Source organism: Tetrao urogallus (assembly GCF_951394365.1).
Source record: "Tetrao urogallus genome assembly, chromosome: 3".
NCBI lineage: Eukaryota > Metazoa > Chordata > Aves > Galliformes > Phasianidae > Tetrao > Tetrao urogallus.
The window spans coordinates 22,326,823-22,348,339 of NC_136815.1; the positions used below are offsets into that span (position 1 = coordinate 22,326,823).

The 21,517-nt window shown below is 44.5% G+C and overlaps 1 protein-coding gene across 1 annotated transcript; it reads right to left on the minus strand.

Annotated features, from left to right (window-relative positions):
• Positions 1–894: 894 nt before the first annotated feature.
• PLEKHF2 (pleckstrin homology and FYVE domain containing 2) lies at positions 895–1,644 on the minus strand (the record flags this gene model as incomplete). Its single annotated transcript, XM_079533992.1, has 1 exon — positions 895–1,644. The coding sequence occupies one exon, from the start codon at positions 1,642–1,644 to the stop codon at positions 895–897; it is 750 nt and encodes a 249-aa protein (XP_079390118.1).
• Between the last annotated feature and the right edge of the window lie 19,873 nt (positions 1,645–21,517).

Sequence of the window (21,517 nt, forward strand, 5' to 3'; positions counted from 1 at the left end):
CTAAAATCTCAGTATGCATTTGCCAGATTTTAAACTTCTAACCTGCTCTGAGAAGAAAGAGTGTGGATGTCCTTGTGAAAAGTCACTCTCAGCTTCTCATCCCCAAGTCCCAGCCCACAGCACAGCTCCTATGGAGAGAACCCCATCGAAGCCCACAGGGTTGGGCAGCTTCGGGGCTGCCTGAGCAGTGAGGGCGTGGGGTCCAGTTCCCCTCAGCCTGTGGGTGCGCAGCTGAGAGCTCTGCTTTGAACACAGCAGTTATTCTCTATAGCACCAACAATCTCTCAGACACCAGCATCAGGTGAATACAGACAACACCGAATAGGATTGTTTCTTCCTGAATCAGCACAAGTGTTACAAGGCACTGCTTGGCATAGGAGGTCATAAATAAGAGCAAAACAAGAAAGTTCCCAAGTTCTGTGACACTGAGGTTTGTAATCATGTCACATTTCAACTCATCACATACCATGTTTAGAAAGAACAGATGGTTTGCAGGATTAACCAAAACATCACTGTTCTAAGCATGCTTACAGTTTCCCTCTCCATACCAAAAAAAAAAGAAAACCAACCCCACATAACATATTGATATGAAACATTAGGAAGCATGGGTTGTGAAATTAAGAAAGTACTTTCTATTTTCCAATCTTCCACAGAAGTCTAACCTAGACATAACTCAAGTATAAGAAACTGGAAAACAATCTGATAACATTTACAACAGTCTATCCCTGCAGAGGAGTGAAAAATCTATTGTCTAGAGAACTCATAGATCGAGGCACATCGCAATTGAAGATATTCAGGCATATTTTATGGCTAGAACAGGATTTTTTCAGGGAACCTTGCTACAAGCTTCCCCAAAAGCAGCTCCATACGGTCTGAAACACAAACGTTTGGTCTTTAATCACTACTGTCTTCATCATCATCATCATCAGATGCATCATTTAAAGAAGACTTAGGCGACTGGCTGTAGGAGTCTGATCTTGTGGACTGACAAGCAGTCATCTCCCCAGTAGAAAGAAGATCATAGCAGAAGTCGCAAATCCTCACGGGCTTGGAAGACTGGCTGGGGAGAAGGAACCTCTTCTCAGAGCAAGGCCCACAGACGACAAAGCCGCACTTGCGACAGTGGTGACGACGGTTGACGGGGGTAAATTTTGCTTTCTGACAACGCATGCAGACAGTGGCTTCTGAGTCTGGCACCCAGACAGCCGCATGCTCATTGCTAGGAGTCTTCCCACTCTTGGAAAGCAAATCAGAAACGCACTTATTTATATGGTTCATCCATTCAGACTTCTCTGTAGCAGTGGCAGCATAAACTGCAAAAGACTTAGTAGGCGTCTTGATGAGCCACCCATTCCGCAAGTCTCCCTCATCCTGGATGGAATCGATGGTGACGTTTTCCAGCGGGATTATGTGCTGTTTATTGTATTTCTTCTTCTGGATGACAATATTACCATAAACAAGAATGTCATTGAACAGGAAGAACTGCCTCGCTTTGGGCTTCTTCCTACACAGCTTCGTTAGTACTCCCTCTCCGATGAGAACGCGACCAGGGATAGTCAAAGGCTGACCAGCTGCTCCAAAGCAGTTTTCCACTATACTTATTCTCCTGGTATTTGCCTCGCTGTTTGCCAAGCGATCCACCATCTTTCACAAGTATCCTAAAAGTAGGAAAAAAACAAGTTTGTAATTAGAACAGAACTGATTCAACAGCAGACTTCCAGAAGGAAGGCACCATTTCTGAAAATATCTAACAGAACCTGCTGGCTCAGAAGTGCCAACTTGGACTAGATTTCAATAAGTATTAACTCCTGAGAATTTTTAGCAACTGATTAGTCCTTTTCAGAAGCATAAATGTTCCATTCAGCTGACAGCTGCTATCTTTATCACACACACAGCACCTACAGTGCTGTTTCTGAGAGCTTCAGGCAACAGACTAAGAGGCTTCCCCTCTAGTAATGTTATTACATACATCTTGAACACATCTACATCCATCCCAATTACATAATGCACACAGGCACCCCGCCACAGAGGAAAGGTCACACAATTCCCCACTGCTCCTGAGAAACAGTGAGTGATTTGCACTGGCTAAAAGTTCAGACAGAAAGGCTTTGCATGTCAGGAAATGCTGATAAAATAACTACAGAATAATATGTTCCAGTTATGGATTAAATCATCCCTTTTTTCTTCTCCTAACAGCAAATAAGATCTTCTCATGAAAGGGCAAGACACTAAAGCACCCAAAGGTTAGCTGAAAATAAGTTCCTGCAGAGATTCACCTGCCTTTAAGTCAGAGCTTCCCATGTAGAGGTCAAAAAAGCAAACTTTGCCAGGCAGTTTCAGACATGCTCCTACCAAGATCTTTGTGAGTACGCCACAAACCCAGCTGTGCGCTCCATGAAGCTGTAGGAGAGCTGGCAGTGACAAGCACTAACTCCACACCTTTCCCCAGACAGGCAGAAGACTGCTTTCTTGCCATGTGATTTAGCTAGCACAGGGGTGATGCTCAGGACACCCTTTTAGCAGGATCCATGTCTTTACACATAGGCTTGAAGGAAAGAGCAGTAGGAAACACCCCAGTATCTGAAACCTGTGTTTCCCAGCACAAATCCATTGCAGGGACCTCTATATTCACTTCTCTGGTCTTTCAGATTGACACTGCCTGCTTCCAGTATGGGATCATCCTTTAAATGAAACAGGGCTGGAGCAAGGCCTCACTGCTGCTCAGACCAGCATGAACACTGAGCACACCAATCTGCTTCCTACAAACTCAGATACTTCCCTACAGAACAGCAACAGAACTCCTGTACAGAAATTGAATTGCAGACACATCTCTCACCAGGCCTCACCTAGAGAAGTATGCTGCATTTACTCAGATTACATGAACCCACAGTTAAACGTGACTAAAAAGTTACCTCTAAGTAACTGCTTTAAAAGCTGTACTACCGCTATGAAAAACACTTCCAATGAACATACCAAAACAGTTTCAACAAAAAGACTTACTCAACTATAACTAAGTCAACCATTTTAAAACTGTGTACAACATATTCAACTATGCTCACTGTATTTGTTCAGGAGGTGTCTGGATGAGGAGCTATGAGATGGTTTAGTAGCTTAGTGGTAATAATGGTGATAGGAGGATGGTTAGACTAGATGATCTTTGTAGGTCCTTTCCAATCTTGCCATTCCATGATTCTATATAATCTCGTACCTACGCCTCACACTGAAGACAGAAGAATAGTTTCTCAGAGGTACTGTCCAGCATTTCTTCTGAATTTTCATTACATGCCTCATGACACGAGTTAAGCTATTTCAATATAGCAATAATCAGGATCACAGCCTGATAGTGGAAGTACAAAGCTCCCCAAAATGAAGTCATTCTGATCCGCAGTCAGTCAGAATAAATCACAAACAGGTTGATAAAAGAATGAAATGAATCAAGAAATGCAACTGTGCTGCATCAACGCACACAGGTAAGTGCACCCAGACTACTTCCACCAGGTATCAGTCAAACCTAAAAACTGAATGAAAGAAAAAAGAAGAGGGGGGGAGGAAAAAAAAAAAAAAAAAAAAAAAAAAAGCCTGTCCTCCTCTCCTGCCTCGCCTACTGCCTTCCTATTTGATCAGATAAAAGTATTTCCCCAGCAGTACACTTAAGTCAGCTTTGCAGCAAATGATACATTTCTTTCTGGCCTGCAACCAGAATAACCACCACTATCTTCACTAAGTTTCCGAGTGCTTGAAATGCTTGTTGCTTATCTCTGAAGAGAAGACATGGAGTCCAAGTGGAAGGAAAAAAACCAAAAAACTAAAACAAGCAACCCCCATTGATATTCATCCCTTTTCCCTGGCCAGATGTTCCAAATTGGTTTTTCCTGTTCCTATTCTTGCCAAGGTCCCCTAAGTTTTGCCCATCACTCTCTTAAAGAGAGATGCCCAAGAATGGCACTACTGAATACCTACACCCCACAGCACCAAACTTAAAAGATAGAGTCCCGCCCTCCTCATGCGCAATGCTCATTTATGGTGAGGAGATGCTCTGCCAGGGCTGGGCACAGAAAGCAGGCTGGCTTCAACCCATGAGCAAACACGAATATTACAGTAAACACTGGGAGATTTTCCTTCCCCCGCCCAGAGAATAGCAACAGATTCAAGTTACATCAACATGACTCATTCTATTGTGTTTCTTTTTTTAATGACATTATTATTCAGGCATACCCCAAATACACCTTCCAACAGAACCTCAGTTCTTTGAAGCACTCCAAGTCCCAAAGCAAACACAAGCACACATGGGTGTGCACACAACCTACATTTACCTGCTTTTTTCAACATTAACATCTAGACATGCTGTTATCACTTTTTAAATCTCTACAGCCACCTACCACCGCCTGCACTGGGGAAGAAGCTTAAATGAGGTTTTAGGAGAGCAACCAGCTTCACCTCTACTACAGCATGACTGGAAAAATGCTGCTGGAGGCCCCAGCTCCCTCTAACAAGCCCTCAGCCCCCAGCCCTCCCTCTACCAAGGAGAAAGCACTAAGGAGGGAGCGCAGATGAGATTACACAAGGCTTCCCGATTTGTTTGCTGTTGTCCTAGGCTCAAAAAAATCAAATTCAAAGAGCAAGGCTAGCAGTGAGGGCTAACAGCAACCACTGCTATCTCACAACACACAGACAGCACACAGCCCTCCTGAGCAACTTGGTGCCACATCCCAATGAAGGGTGGCCTTGGGCTGCCACAGCGAGGGGTCACTCACAGCATCACCCAGCAACCCCTCATATTCTGCAAGGAGGGGAAGGAAACTGAGCAGCAGAGCAGAGGGATGCTGAGCGAGCAATGTGCTTCTCTGCTAACCCTACCAGCACGCCCTGCTCCTAAGCCTATCACCAATTTGTAAATCACAACAAGCTGAGTGATTCTGCTAGGTCACAGGGCATAAAAAAAATAAAACGAAACTAAAAACTACCCATAACCATACGTGTCAGCGCAGCAAGCTCTTGGTGTGAGATGACAGCAACCCTCAAGCTGCACTCCTGCTCCTGCTGCCAGCAAAGAGCGAACTCGGCCCAAGGTCACTGCATGAGCTTTCAAAATACAAGTCCCTACCAGGAGAAAAAGGGGGGAGAAGAGGCTAAAGGTTTTAATTAAATTTCTCTAGGGCGACCTAAGAGAAAACAGCTCTAACAGGGAGTGTTTAATCATCATTGTAGCTGAAACTGAGGCACATGACTCCAGAACTTGGGCAAGGCTGTTCTTTCAGCTGGTTGTTAACCCAACGCTCACGGGACTCCATGCAAGAATTTTGGACAAGTTAAGGACCATCAAGACAGACAAAAAGATAAAAACAGGAATAGCACCTCTTCCACATTGAAGCTTATGTCTGTAATACCCAACAAATCCTTGCTCAGCAGTCTCAGCTAAGGTCATAAAAGCCACAGGCTGCAGATGAATCCCTCCACCTTCTTTCAAGGCAAAACATCTGCTTTTTCACAGTAACAGAACTTGTGAAATAAGCAATCTGATGTTTTTCTCACACTGTCTTTAAATACATTTTAAATCTTTCTGAAATCCCATGCAATGCTCATTTACTCTGACCAGCATTTTTTGAGAAAGGAAGTCAGTTGAGAAGTAGACAAAAATCCTGAAGAAGGAGAATAACTATTAGAAATAACCAAAGTCAGAAAATATTAGACTAGCAATAGAAAAAGGAGAAGCTATCTGACATTAGAAGAGTTGCCCCCTCTTCTTCCCACAGGAACACAAACCTAAGAGATGTGAAACCAGAAGGCACCACAGACTTTCTATTCTCCTGGTAAGTAAAACAATGGAGCTTTTGACTGCAAGAAGTCACAGTTCTGTGACTTCTTATAATGTGACTTCTGATAAATTTTGCAAAAATTATCCTTTACCAGCCTTTTGCAATTACTGTCTTCTCTTAAGGCACATTAAGATATGTGCCTGCAAAAGATTACAGATTACCCACTGGGGCTGGGTGGCAACACCTCCTACGCTTTCTCCTGAGGTTTCCTCTGCTGACCACTATGAGAAGCAGATACTGGATCACTGCTCTTCAGAAGCAAAATTTCAAGATCAGATCAAACAAAACAATCCCCAAGTGATGACAAACTGCTGGAAATATTCCCCAAAGCAAACAGGGAATAAGAAAGAACCACGGGTTTCAAAATGGCAGACTAGACAAATGCACTTAAGGAGATCAGAATTGTTTTATACATAGTATCAGTTTGTGGATGCTATGAAATCAAAACTCTCAAGCACAGTTGTTAAGACTTCTATCACGTTTGTCTCATTTCCCACTTCTGGCATCCACGCTCCCAGAATCACAGAGTCATAGAATGGCCTGGGTTGAAAAGGACCACAATGATCATCCAGTTTCAACCCCCTGCTATGTGCAGGGTCACCAACCAGCAGACCAGGCTGCCCAGAGCCACATCCAGCCTGGCCTTGAATGCCTCCAGGGATGGGGCATCCACAACCTCCTTGGGCAACCTGTTCCAGTGTGTCACCACCCTCTGTGGGAAAAACTTCCCCCTAATATCTAACCTAAACCTCCCCTGTCTCAGTTTAGAACCATTGCCCCTTGTCCTGCCACTATCCATCTTCGTAAACAGTTGTTCCCAAGCCCCTCTGCAAGAAGGGCTGTTTGTCTGAGAGGACCTCTCAGACCAGCCCATCACATCAGCTCCCATTTCTGCATACAGGGTGCAGCGTGGTGCTAGTTGGAACAGCACAGAAATAAACAGATCATCATCTGAGAAAGATTAGCTACGTACAGCTGCACCACAAGTAAGTCTGCCAGCCTTTCCAAACAAAGAAATACCAATTCTCAGGATGCTGCAATACTCTCTGTTCCCCCTCCTTCTGACATTTGCTCTCAGGAAACCCATTTCAAGATAGGGATGCTGGGCAAAGGCTTTCTTCCCTGTAGGATAATAGACAATTTAAAGGTGATACATTATTTAATGACACAAAGTCCCCACTCCATTACCGTACGTAGAACTGTCTGACATAAGGTATTTTTACTTTTACTCACAAGAAATTTCACTTATCCACAACAAAACACACATTCAGGAAGTCAGAAACTTCAGCAAACACATGGCACCCCTGGCCACCAGACTGATAATATCCTTGAAGTGACTGCATATGAAACCAGTCACTTGGCACACAAGTGTTTCTTTTTGCTGCAGCATCCTGATGATTAAACTAGTCTTTCCAGACAGAATACCTCTAGAGAAGTTGCTTAAAAGAGAAGAATGCTTATCCTATGTCTCAGTGACGCAGGCTGCATGCAGCTCAGCACAGCCTCGCTTCCTTACCCCGCACAGTGTGCAGCACTTCCATGAGCAGGGCTCCCTGCCAGACAGGCACAGAAGGCATGTATGAGAAGGACACAACCCCAACTCTTTGACTCCTTCAGCAAAGCAACAGCACCAGCACAGCTCTATTACTTTCTGACTGGGCAAGAACCAGCCTCATCCAGTGCACAGCCCCGTCATTGAGTGTCAATTAATAAGCACCTGATTTTTAACATTATTGTGCTTCAGCATTCCTTGAAGGGAGGAAAGTGCTACCAGCCTTGCCTTAATTGCCTGTTCATCCATCACCTTCATCACAATGAGCAATTAAGTTGCTAACAATTACGTTTAACACGTTATATTTACATAGACCAGGCAGGCTGGATTTTTCAGAGTCACAGTATCAGGAAGCAGGCAGCTCATTCATTACCACATGCATTTACAATTCAGGTTAAAATAAAAAAAAAAGTGTATCTGAGGTGCTGGAAAGCATGCAAGGGCTCAAAATCAACAGCACAAAAGGTCCATCTTATCCTAAACAGCAATGGAGCTTGGATGTTTCCAAGTCAGATTCAATAACACAAGTCCAATAAATAAATGTCAGTAACCACAGTACCTGGTCACACCGCCTGAACGGGTGAAACGGGACCAGCACAAACCTGACTGCAACCTGTGAAGCAAATGAGAACTGGAAAGAAAAAAAAACAAAAACAAAAACAGAAGAATGCTGAAAGAACAGAATGAAGAAAGGAGGTACAAACAGCAGATCTAAGTGAAAGCACATAATATGTCACTGGATTGTCCAGGTGTCATAAACAGCCCTTTTTCTTGCACCTGCATTTGTGCATACAGGCAGCATCAGAACTTACATTCCTGTATGTTCAGAACTAACCTACTTTCCTTCTTGCCCGTGGAGAACATATTTTATAATGAAAGATTATAATGAAAGATTCTGCTTTCTGGAGCCTTTCAGTACGAACGAGAGTCAAACAATTTAAAGTTTCATCAAGTCTGATCCCACACCTGAAAGCTTCTGAAAAACCAATTTCAAGCAGAACTCCATCCTGCTTTATTACAATTAGTTACACAAGCTGAATACCCATGAAAGGTACAGAAGCTCCATAAGTCCTGTACAAACTCGAAGCAAGTAAACTGTAAAGGCAGACAAGGACCATCTGCAAAGCAGATACCTAATCGGCATTAAGTGACTGATCTGTAAGGGAACTCCTCTCTGGGATCAGAGGAAGAGCTCACCCCTCCCAGAGGACGGCCCATCAGTGCAGCCACTTAGCATACATTCCTGTTACATATGCTTTTTAGTAATAGGCTTCAAGTAATGGTTATACTCCATATTCTCAGGTCACACGCTTTCAGCTTTCCTCCTGCATTTTGTCTATGCAAGGAAGACACGCTAATTTGACTTACTGGGGAATAAACATGAATACAAAGGATTAAGTTACCCAAAACCCTCATACAACCCTGTGATTTAAGGCTCTGACACAGTAATTCTCTGCTTTTTTGTGGAGGAACTCAGCTATGAAGGCACACATCAGTGCAACAGCACTTTAATCTCTATCAGCATTACAAGTAGTGTTCTTAAGTGCAACACTTGACCTTCCCCATTATTGCCAAACAAAACAGCGTGAATTTTTCATGTGCGATCTCTAATGCTTTGAAAATATTTCCATTGGGGAAAACTGCTGAACTAAACACAAGCACAGCAGATAGTCCACATTTCTGAAGCAGGTTAGGAGATAAATCAGCACAAGCCTTCAATCTCACCAATTCCACCTCCTACACAGGCTCCATCAACACATACAAAAAGGGACGATGCCATCACTTGTCCCAAATGCTTCACCACGTCATCTTTGCTGGCAAAATGAGGTGTGCTGCGCGCTCAGCTCTGAGAGCTGCAAGCAGAAGCCAGGCGCTCATGCACAAACCAGCACTGCCTGTCGTGAGCCACGAACAGACAACAAGGGCTGGATGAAAGATGAGACAGGACAACTCTACTTGTAAAGCAGTGCAGCCTCCTAACAAGCAGTTCTCCAGTTACTCTGCTTACAAAATATTCCTTAAAGCGCTTCACAAACTGCCTTGCTATTGGTACTGTAACCAGCTGGTAAGGATGGAGAGGATAACTGCTGACATCCAAAGGATGTTAGTAACAGGAATGACAAAAGGAGACATCATCAAGTGGAGTTGTTCAAGGCCAGGTTGATGGGGCCCTGGGCAGCCTGGTCTAGTATTAAATGTGGAGGTTGGTGGCCCTGCCTGTGGTGGGGGGTTGGAGATTCACGATCCCTGAGGTCCCTTCCAACCCTGACCATTCTGTGATCATGACGCTGCAGATAAATATGAAGCAATAGATTCAAGGTGGACAAAACAGCAGAAGTGAGGCAATGAGATCCTCTGCAGTTCCCCAGCACAATTGTTACCCAGAATTTCTTCTGACCTTCAGAGAGGTGCAGGTAGCAGGACAGAAAGTCAAACTCTCCCACAAATAGCTCTCTGAAAGTCTCACTTCAGGGCGCAGGCCATTGCAGATCCTGTTTTAACGACCTAACATCTTGCAGCTTAAGAATTCTTTGAGTACACTGTAGGGAATTTTAGAATACCCTAACTTAGAAGGAAAGACTGTCATTTCCTTTTCACTCACTGGTTGGGTAAGAATAGCTCAAGGAATGTAAATGTTTTTAAATGAAGAAAAACAAAAGCTTTATTGTCAAACCTGCAAGACAAGCCCATTACCCTTAACATCTCCCAGAGCCATTATCCAAGCCAGATAAAAATGCCTAGAAAGGCCTATTACATTTCCACTACGGAGACTGTTTCTAGGAGGATCTTTCAAACTATGTGACCTTACATTCCCCAGCCCACTCCCAAGTGGGTTTGGATACAGAAGCTATCTTTAGCAGGAGACTCCCCCCACCTGCTTAGCCCAGCAGCACGCAGGCCAGAACAGTGAGAGCAGAGAGATGCTTTTTCGCTGCCCCAGCTGCTCTGCCAGCTCCCATTTTCACAGAATGGCTCGTGTGGATTCTGCGCACCGCCTTCCCTTACAGCTTGGAGTTTAATACAATCAACTTCAGCAGGGAAGAAACACTGATTTAACCTCCTTGTCCCTGACAGACGTGCCAAATGAGTCATAATGCAAACTAATCGTAAGGGAGACCGGAGGAAGAAGACGAGGCAAAGGGAAGCAGGCTTCAACCCATTAAAAAAAAAAAAAAAAAAATATGCAGAACTCAGGAGTGCTGACTCCCAAAACTGTTCCCACTGCTCTGTCCCTCTAAGTCACAACAGCTTGCCCCACACTACTCCCAGGAGCTGTCTATCAGCATACTTTGGTCTCAAAAAACAGAGCTTCAGCACTGCTTCTCTGTGAAACCAAGCAAGGTTCCTAGTAAGGGGACACAAAGCCTCACTGGGGAAAGCAGTGAGGCCCAGGTAGGCCGGGACTGTTCAGGATATGTGCAAGGAGCAGGGCACAGGACCTGCCTCAGCAGCACAGGTACACTCAGCTCACAGAACTACATACCATCATGCTGGGAGAAGGTGTAGAAGCCTAGTAATGAAGTACCTGTAAGAGATCCTGCACACAATGAAATCAGCTGTTTATTGCCTCTGTCAGACTGCTATTTGTACCAAACTTTAGTAACTGATAGTGCTTTTGTCTCCTGGCAGGACAGATGCCTAGCTTGGAGCAGGAAGGGGAGCAGCTCCCCAAGCACCAGCCTTCCCTGTTTTCCCTTGCTCAGGATCCTTGGTGCTCTGGAACACACCAGGATACCATTTCAAAACTAAGACATTTACACAGATTTGGAGCCCCAAAAGCTCAAGCTCCCTGAAGCAACAGCACAGACAGCCAGAGATGTTTTACTTTCACATGGTCAGCACGTAACACGCCGTGCACAGGTGCTGCGGTGCTCAGATGAGCATGGGATGAGATCCGTGACAAAAGTCAACAGAAAACACCTGAACAACTGTGGCATAAGCTGATGTTGTACCAACACAGCACAGGGACAGGAATTCACAGCATGTCTTTCAAATGGGGAGATAAGTAATTTAAGTGAGTATTCTGTGAAGGTGCGGGGAAAGAGGCGCAGCATCATTAGTACAGAACGTAACCCATCACCCAGCTACAGCAGTTTGGCATGAAGCGTCGCCAAACCCACTTCACAAGCTTCTCTTCAAAATCACATTGGTTTAGTGGTAAGCATCAATTACTGCGTTTGGAGGCACGTGTGGAGACACTCTCACACGTCACATGTCAATGTTATACACTATACAGAAGTGCTTACTTAAGGAAAAAAAGTTACTACACGCTTCAGGCCAAAAACCAGTTCCAGGGAGGCAGGCTGCCTCTCAGACGAAGCAGAACAGAGAATTTGGTCCTCTGACATAAGCAGGGTCTGCAAGCATGCTCCCTGCAGCACTGCCAATGAGTACATCAAGCTGCCAGCATTCTCATTACTTCCATCACCATCATGAGATAAGTTACTCAGTCTTAACAGTGGTCCAGCAAGGGCCGAACTACACATAACTGATTTCAGCATGACCACGCCACAGAAAGAATTACAGATCTCACAGAAAGTGAGAGTGAGAACAAGGCACGAGGCATTAGCTGCTAACAGGTAACTACAACAAAAGAATTTGCTTTTAACCAGCCCTGCTTTGAAGCACAGCAAAATTTTTCCCTGTAGCCCCACAATTCACAAGTACTGAAGTTTAATCACATCATCGCTATTTTGTTATTTGTTTGTTTTAATTATATAAAATATTATTTTCACGTGCATGCATCCTTTAAGAATTCAGATGCCTTATTTGGGAAATAAAGAGGTTTCTTTAACCAGCTTGGTAATAGTGGGCATTCCCACAAAGGGAAGCAGGACCCAGGCCAAGCACCAGCACAGCCTCCTGCCACCCTGACTTCTTGCTGCTCTTGAACTCCAGATAAGTTTAGAAATCTCTACTGTGGGAGACACACCAAACACTACGCAGTACTGAAGAATTACAATCAGGAGACCTGGTAGCTGGTACATAACGCAGTCAGATGCAGCACTTTTCCAATATTATAGTGGGGAAAGCAGAACAGCCGGAATATTTTGGCAGAAGCAAGGGGCTCAGAGGCAGCTGGAACACAGCGTGGTGCTCAGAGCCAAGTACACATCCTGTCACACCTTGCTTCAGGACACCTGAAGGCACCCAAGGACTGGAACTGCACACCTCTCTCCTCTGCCTCTAGCAATAATTAAACTGCATTTCTCCAGCAATATTTAAAATACATAAGCCACGCGTTGCATTGCTCTTTCACAACCAAGTGATGGTCAGAGGAAAAAAAAAAAGAGAGGAAAAGAAAAATAAAGAGTCAGTTCCTGAAAGAATCCCGTAATCATAAGAGCTGAACTACGCAGCCTTCTTGGGAAACGCACTCACCAGCCTTTGACAGCCTGTCAAATGCACTTGATGCACTTTCGAGGTCTGTGGAAAGCACGTGGAGTGCTGGAGCACCCAGCACAACGCCATCCCTTGGTGCAGGAGGACTGGCAGCCCGCTGCCCCTGCTGAGCACCAAGACCCATCGCATGGCAACACTGCAGCTCACTGCTTCCCTGGTGTCGTCTCATGTGCAGGAACAGGACTGGGGCAAGCATTACTGCATTTGAAACCCTCAAGATTCAACTGTTTCTCTTTCTTTTCCACTTATACAAGATGCCTAAATGCTGTTGAATATGCAATATGCTGAACACTGTATTACTGTAAAATATCAAAATGCGAAGGGAAAAAAATAAAAACAACACTTGAAAACAGATTTCAAAATCCTTAAATTATTCATGGTTGCAACAGAAGCAGGCAGAAAGTATCATTACACCCATGGTAGCTGCGTTCCTACTTATTTATGTAACATCGAGAGCCAAAACAAACATATTAGTACATTTTTGACTATGTAAAATATCAGGCTGAAAAAAAAATAATCATGAAACATACTGCTCTGTTCAGTAACACTTGCACACAATGACACTTCCTTTTGTAGAAGGAGAATCTTTGTCCAGCAGTCCAACAATTCTTCATGCACACGGACCCACTCACTGCAGCAGCACTACTGACGTGGGTAGGAATTTGCAGGACTCTACTTGCTAACACAGTTGTCATCAGGGCTTATACTTTATGACAACGCCAAAATAATGGCTTAGGTGTAAGCATGTTCTACCACACCTACCTACAGCAGCTTTAATTCCCCTCTCAACTGTAAGGAGTCCCCCACTAAATCATAAACACAAAGTCATTCTACAACAACAAACCCTGTATTTCATAGTATCATAGAATGGCCTGGGTTGAAAAGGACCACAACAATCATCTAGTTTCAGTCCTCCTGCTATGTGCAGGATCGCCAACCACCAGACCAGGCTGCCCAGAGCCACAGAGTATTTGCTGCACAAAGTTTTAAATACATGATTCTACTTCAAAAGTCTGCTTTTACACTTGTTTATTTGCTTTCAGCACAATCCCCGGGTCGGCAGATTTCCATCAAATTACTGAATTAATCCCTGTGAGCTGTAACACACGTATACAAGCACCATCCATCATTAAAAAGCCACATAAAGCTAATGGAAAGGTAAGCCTGAATATTAAGAGAGTCTGGAATAAGTCACAAGCATACCTGTAGCACTTAGGCAGTAAGAACAAGCTATAATTTCTTAATGCAGAAATTAAAAGCAAGCCAACAACTTCCTTGCCTACTAAAATCTAAGCAGCTCACCCACAGTTAACATCCGAGTCTCCTGATTTGACATCTCCTGATAAGTGGTCTTCATATATAAATAATCAGTGCAGTTAATGAAAACTTGTGTCTTGGTGAAAGGACACTGCTCAGTTTCTGGATAAGACGGAGTAAGCCAATCCAGCTCTGAGCTCCCACATGCCGATTTTCATTTAGTGTTTCAGGGATTTCCTCTGTGTGGTTTTCTCTGCAGAACAGAACTCAACTGCTGCAGAAGCCACACGGGCTATTTACATGCAGAAGAATTTGGGACTCATGCTTACAGTGCTTCACTTTCGCTGTGTTTTGGACACACAGCCTGGATGTCATTTTGAACATAAGCACAGCCCTAAACACCAGGAAAAGAATTATTTAATGACTTGAGCTGATAGACATATGGATAGGGTTGGAATTCGATGATCCCTGAGGTCCCATCCAAGCTTTCTATATCCCAAACCAGCCCTTCTACGAGCTTGTATTGAGCTACGCAGGGATTCCTCACTGGATTAGTCAACATCATTGGGGTCTCCGCACTGACAGCATTAAGCCTTTAAACGCTTTCCTTCTTTCAGAGAGCCTCAACCAAACCAAAACACACCATTCCAAACCGAAAGCTGGAGCGCTCAATTATGCCGGGAGTGAAAGAGGAACCTTACTCAGGGAGTGAAAGAGGAACCGGCAATCGCGCTTCTGAAATCCGCCCCGGCTTCGGGGTTCGGTATCAGGCCCGCCCCGTGCCGGCACAGCCCGTCCCGGAGCACGGCGGTACTGAGGCAGCCGAGGGAATCTGGGCCGTCTCGAGGGCCGCTCCGCTCGCTGACAACTGCGGCACCCGGGGACAGCCGGCACACAGCACCGCTGCACAGCCAGCTCCCCGCCGCGCCGCACGCGTTTGCCGCCCGTAAGCCCTCGGACGAACGGCAGGCAGCGCTCCGCGGGAGGCGCGAGGAGCCGCGCCCCGCCGTCGGGCAGCACGCATCGCAGCGGCGCTCCCCTCGGAAACGCGCACCCAACCGACGCGCTGACAGATGCGCCTCTGCAATTCCACCTCCTTCCCGCTGCTGCTTTCTTAATTATTTCTTAATTTGGGATCCAACTCACGCACCCCTCGAACCCGCGGACACCGGAGAACCCCGATCGAGGGTTCCACGCACTTACGTAACGCCCGAGGCTGGCAGCGGCAGGGCTTTTTAGCCCCGTTAAAGCCCAACTGTTCTCGGACGGGACGAACGAGCGCCCGCCGCCGCCCCTTCGCTTCCCGACAGCCGCTCGTTCCCCCCGCAGCGCCTCCCGGCGAGCAGCGGCAGCTCCCGACTCCGCGCCGCGCCCCCTCCCGCGGGGCAGCTCCCCGCCCGCAGCCCCCGGCTCCCAACATGGCCGCGGCGGAGCGGCCGGAGCCCCAACGGGGACGCGCTCCGTCAGGAAAGTTTCTTTCTCTGCCTCCCCGTCCCGCTCCGGCGGCCTGAACGCGAGCGGAAAGCCGCCCGTTTCGCGCTGCCCTCACCGCGCTACTCGCCCGGCGCTCCGCACTCCGGCAGCCGCCCCGACCCCGCCGCGCTCTCCCCGCTCGGCCGCGGTCATGCACCCGCCGGGGCCGGGCTCTGGGACACCGCCCGCGTGGGGCGGGACCGCCGCCATCTTGGGCGGAGCCAGGCGGGCGGGAAGCGCTGAGGGACGGCGGGGCGCTGGCGGCGCGCGGAGGGGGATTCTCGGTGCTCGAAAACATCGCCTCGGTTTGGGGATTTGTTCGAAAACGCCTTTCCATTCTTTGCACGCCATCCAAAGCCAGCTGTCTGTCGCTTCAAGCACCGTTTTCTTGAAGCGAACGAAGAGGACTGTCATGTTCTTTTTTTAAATCAATCTCTGTGTAAACGTTTTGTAGCACACAGAAGGCAGTCGCTGACTTGTTTGAGTTTGAATAGCTGCCAGTCAGCTTGGAGAAACGCGCGCCGGCCTGATAGTACAAACTGTACCAGAAACGCCGCAGAACTCATAAATACAGAGAGGCAGTAGCACAACTCCAACGCTTGGGCATTAATCTGGCCCTGTGTAGAGGAAAGACTCAGGGCCTGCTGTGACATCGCTCCAGTGCAATGCCCGTGCTTTGAAAACCAGCCTAAGGGTCTGTTTGAGGAAAGTCTCACTTACAGGAAACACTGTGGGTTTTGCTTTCCCCATTTCACACTGCAGCCAATTGTTGGGCAACAAGGCAGGATGACAGTTTTTCCCCATTTTCTAAAGGGGAAAAAAAAAATGGTTAGAAAGTGGGGCTTTCCTGTGGTAGCAACAAACCATTGAAATTTCCTAATTTCAACTGAATTTGTAAAACTGGGACTTTTCACTGCTATTACTTCCTCACCACCATTTGGAATTTGTTCATTTTGATATAGTCAAAAAAATAGAAGGGAAAATAATAATTTTTTAAAAGTCACATAATGCCCCAAACAGATTTGCCCATTCTTGGATCTTAGGAGCGTAAGGAGTCCTGTTTGGCACCCGTTAACTTCACCCTGTCCCCAGCAGTGACTGCTTGTGGAGACTGAGGAAAAACACGTAAAAATAGAGCAATTTCCTATTTATCTCATGAACTGAGCTTCTAAGAGGTTTTTTTTTTTTTGAGGTGTGGACCTCAGCGTTAAAGAGGCTGCTGTTAATGCACTCCTCTAAGAGACACCAACTGATAATATTTCACACAGGATCACAGGATCACAGGGGTTGGAAGGGACCTCTGGAGCTCATCTAGTTCAACCTCCTGCTAAAGCAGGTTCCCTACAGCAGGTCACACAGGGAGGCATCCAGGCTGGTTCTCAGTATCTCTAGAAGAGACTCCATAAGTTCTTTGGGCTCTCTCACCCTCATGTTTATCTAATTTATTTAATTCCTTTTTTTCACTTTCATAACATCACATGCAAATGTAATTATTCTTTTAAAATTCATTATTTGATGATAGAAGGATTCCATTCAAAATAAAATACATATTATCTAGAAAACATATGCTACTATAATTTTGCTCCCATCTACTTCTGTTCATTCTGTAACAGCCGGCAGTGTTTGTATTCTGAAAATTACCACACTGCTTGCTAACCTTTGATCAGTACTTCATGGCAAACTCACCACGGCCAATTAATGGACTGACCAGAGCCAGGGATGAACCACGGAAACCTGTGTTAATCACTGCTGAACACCTTGATCCTCTGAGGATTCAGGTCAGCAAGCATTCTAACTCAGTCAGGTCAAGGTGGGATTAGAATTGTACTCTTGCCATTAAAGAAAAAAAAAAAAGCTCATTGTAAAATAACCACAGGAAATACCTGAGTGATAAATAAGGATCCTCGCACTATTTTAATGGAGCTGTATTTAACATAAAGTTGATAAACAGTGGTTATTTTTTGCATGTAACATTAATGAGAAGAGGCATTTAAAAGAAAATCTGATCTACTTGGATACAATTTTTCTTATACATTCCATCTTTTAAATAAAAGCATGTACATGAATGTATGGGCTCTCTTTTCTCCTGTGAAAAGACACAACATTCATCTCTTTCGTATGATAAAAAGACCAGTAAAACAGGACCATCTGTAATTTTCGATAATTGTAAAATAATTTTTGTGAGGTCACATTAATAACATGGATTTTTCTACATTATAAATCTTCAAGTTTTTTTCCCAAAGCTTTGAGAGTTACATAAGCTACCGTTGCTTAGAGAAGACCTTGTGCCAATGTATTACTGTGAGAGCCAGTATCTTTATGTGTACAACAGAAACTAAACTTCAGGAATCAAATTCAAGACCTCAGACTGATTCCCAACTTCCCTCAGTTAAAATTGCTTAAACATGTTTATACATTTAGACCCTAGTCATGGACTATAGCTCAGAAGGTATTTGTAATTTTTGTCTCAGGTTTATGGTTGAGCTACTGCCATTTATAAACATTACAAGACTTTAACACCTTAGCCTACCCTAAAAGCCAAAAATCGCAAACTGATCTGTTATTTCTCAGCTGAGATCAAGATACACTCAATGCAGGATTCTTCCTTCTTCTCCTGTTGTATTTACCACACAGATGAGACACAGCAAACACTATTTGGCACCAAATCTTAACAAATAACACGAAGGCTCGAGCCATGTTCGTCTTCTGATGTATTGTCTTTCTGGCACTGTTAACAGGAAAGGATCACTGTTTTTGAAAGAATAGTTTCTCACCATTGCTAACCATCTGTATATTCAAAATCTCTTTAGAACCTGAGGACAACTTCCTATCAGCCAAGGGAAAATCCACCATCTGTGCTGCATTTTCGTATGCTGAACTGTCCATCATAACCAAGAGAACGCCCTCATGTTGAAGGTATGAAAAAATTTGGCAGAGAAGTAGCAATAACAAGCAAGGCCTTTCTCTAAAAATAATATTTATAATAGAAAATAATGTAAACACAGAACAACCTTTCATTCAGTGTTCATCCCATCTCTTCCCAACAGCGTTCTTTTTCCTCAGTTTACGTAGCCAAAGTGCTAGCCAACAGCCTGAGAAGGAAGGGCTCAGGAGCTGAATCAGAAATAACTCTGTTTCCTAAGGATCAGCATGTCTCACTGTGACTCTTCAAATATTCACATTATTCCTGGTGTCCACTTTCATTAGCTAACCCATAATGACTGATTCTAAACTTGCTCTGTTGAAATCAGAATATGATTCTTCATCATTCATTTCTTCCAAGAAATTTATCTGATAAGATAGATTTCTTAAGCAGAAAGCTTCACTGGTCCTGAGTTTTGTACTTTCTGGCTTTCCAAGTCCCATAAAAGCAGTGTTTTTACAGTTCAATGTGTATTGTTTTACTAAAAGCTTAAACTGTATGATTTGTAAATATACAAATCATATAAATTTGTCAGGAGTCTGGCATTATGAAGCATTCTGCAAAACACTGAAGGAATCTGGTCCCATCTGTTTGTTTCTGAATAAACCATATGCTGAATAAATCATATGCTGAAATTCCGTCCTTAAAGTGTTCTGTTCAGGGCTATGGTTTAAGAGGATGAACACTTCTTCGTGTTTCATTTGGACAGAAATGGGCAATAACTCAATTAAAAAAGTGTAGATGGCCTGTAGGGTGCTTTTATATCTCCTGACATTAGAAGACAACAAACAGATGTATTTGCTGTATTTGAACTTTTGGGGGTTTTGAGCAATGATAGCAATGTCTGACTGTGGGTTGGCAGGAAAGGATTTTCAGACCTTTATCCCTCCAGCAACGATTTGCAATAATGTTTTCCAGCAGACTGAGATCCAGATCTCAGAAGCACATAAACACCCAACTCCCTGTCTCAGAACAGGACACAAGAGCTCCATGCTCTCCTTTCAGAAGTGGCGAATCCAACCACCAGCCCTGTACGGTCATCTCCCTCTTTCCAAATGAGCTGCAAATCCTGTGCTGCATTGTGGAGTAACACCAGTACAAAAAGCTATCATGCTTTTTGAGAAGCCTATTTACATTGCCAACAGCTTCATACTAGCTGTCTCCTGGCAGATATGGCATCCTCTGGCATAGTGAGGGCTTGAAAGGGCTCCAAGCTAGGAGGGAAACTGATGGGGATCTTTGCTGCTGAAATGCCCCTGAAGGAGTGTAGCCACAGCTGTACGCTGTGCTCTTAGGTCCTCAGTAGTAGTATGCCTTATATCCAGATCCTGCATGACGTGCTAATGAGATAAACAGTGTACTACTGAGCCTGGGACAGCTCTGAGCCCACCCAGAGACACAGCTCCAGGCACCTTCACAGACAGGGTCTGCAAAGATTAGCAGCAGCTGTTATGCAGCAGATATTTGCATTGTGGTTTCAGATATATGGGGTGAATTGCTGCTCTGCCGTGCTCTAGTTGCTCGTGTCCTTCACCTGCACTACACAAAAAGCTGTATTATTTGCATGCAGGCAGACCTCAAAACTTTCACAGCTACAGTTCAGATCTCTAATTTCTGAAAATTGCAGCCATTATTAAACCCCTTACACACCGCCACATGAGCTCAGCTCCCCTAAAGGGGCTTTTGCACATTTGTTTCTTTGAAGCTGGAGTGAAAATAACTGAGGAGGCTGATTGAGGCTGGGAATCTCGCAGACTTGTGCAGAGTGAAAATATCAGCTCACCTTTACTGCAGCTGTTTTGGTTAGGAGGGACACTGGACCTCTAAACCAGAATGCCATGCATTCTGCATGAGCACTTCGAAGGAACGAAGTCCTTGTGACACTGGAGAAGCCTGACAGTGACAGCTCAACTGTTCTTCCCTCCCCCTCATTTAATTTTATGCTTATTTAAGCATGGCACTCTAAATAGCCACGGATGCCCTAAACCCCAGTGTTCTGCTCTGCCTGGGGTAACTAAAGAAGGTGTGAAATTACAAAATCTAAGCTTTCACGCTTCAGCCTTAACTGATTACATGCAGTAATAAGTCAAGAAACAGCATATAAATACACTCTGGTAAAACTAAACACGTGCTCTGAATTTTTAACAGTTTGGAGGAGTTTGTTTTGTTTTGTTTCTTAAACTACGAACTCAGTGAAGTCCAAACAATCCCCCCACCCTGGCCCCAACATTTTGGCTTTGATTCCCCAGAGTACTGTGATGCTAATTTAATACAAGGACAACTCAATTAGAGCAAAAGTAAAGAAAATGTAAAGTCTGAACAGCCTGAATAGGAAAGAGTTGTGCTCAGCATAGGACACACAGGGTAAAATCATCCTTAGCTCAGCCTGCAGTACACAGACAGCTGCTCCTAGACCTTATAGCACATTACACATGAGCAGCTACCATTTACAAGTTGCTTTCTGCTGCCAACTTTCTGCAAAAGAAAGATCTCAACCACTTATTATTTCACAATTTAAAGTTTCACAGTTGACAGCCACATTGTTAAAAAATCTGCACTTAGAGCAAGATTCACAAAAGCTGAAAAAAGGTGGAAATGCTTGGGAAAGGACAGGTGTAAATTTTAGGAACACACAACTGCCATCAGAAAATGGAATTCTGAGAACATTCAGCATAATGCTTTTTTGTAGTTCAGGTCTTGACCTGGCATGACAACAATATGAAAACAAAATCCTCACTATTTTGGCACAGATTGCTCATAATCATCTAATTGGCTCCTGTGGCACCATAACAAGATGCAAATATTCACATGCAAAGTTCTGAATGTCTGAGAGAAGTGGGTGCAGTCCGGTGGATGTAAATCTCAATTGTGATGAGATTTTAGCATTTTTCCCTGAAATCTTTTGTTTTTTACTCAGGTTAAGCTGGAAACAAACTCAACTGCAAACTCGAGATCATCGGTCAAGTGATATCTGATGTCAATTTGTTTGTTCAGAACTTTTGACTGCATAGTTTTTAATGTTGCAGATAAGATGCAATCTGTCACAAGAACAGTACAATTACATTTTACAATCTTAAACCTGCAAGTCTAAGT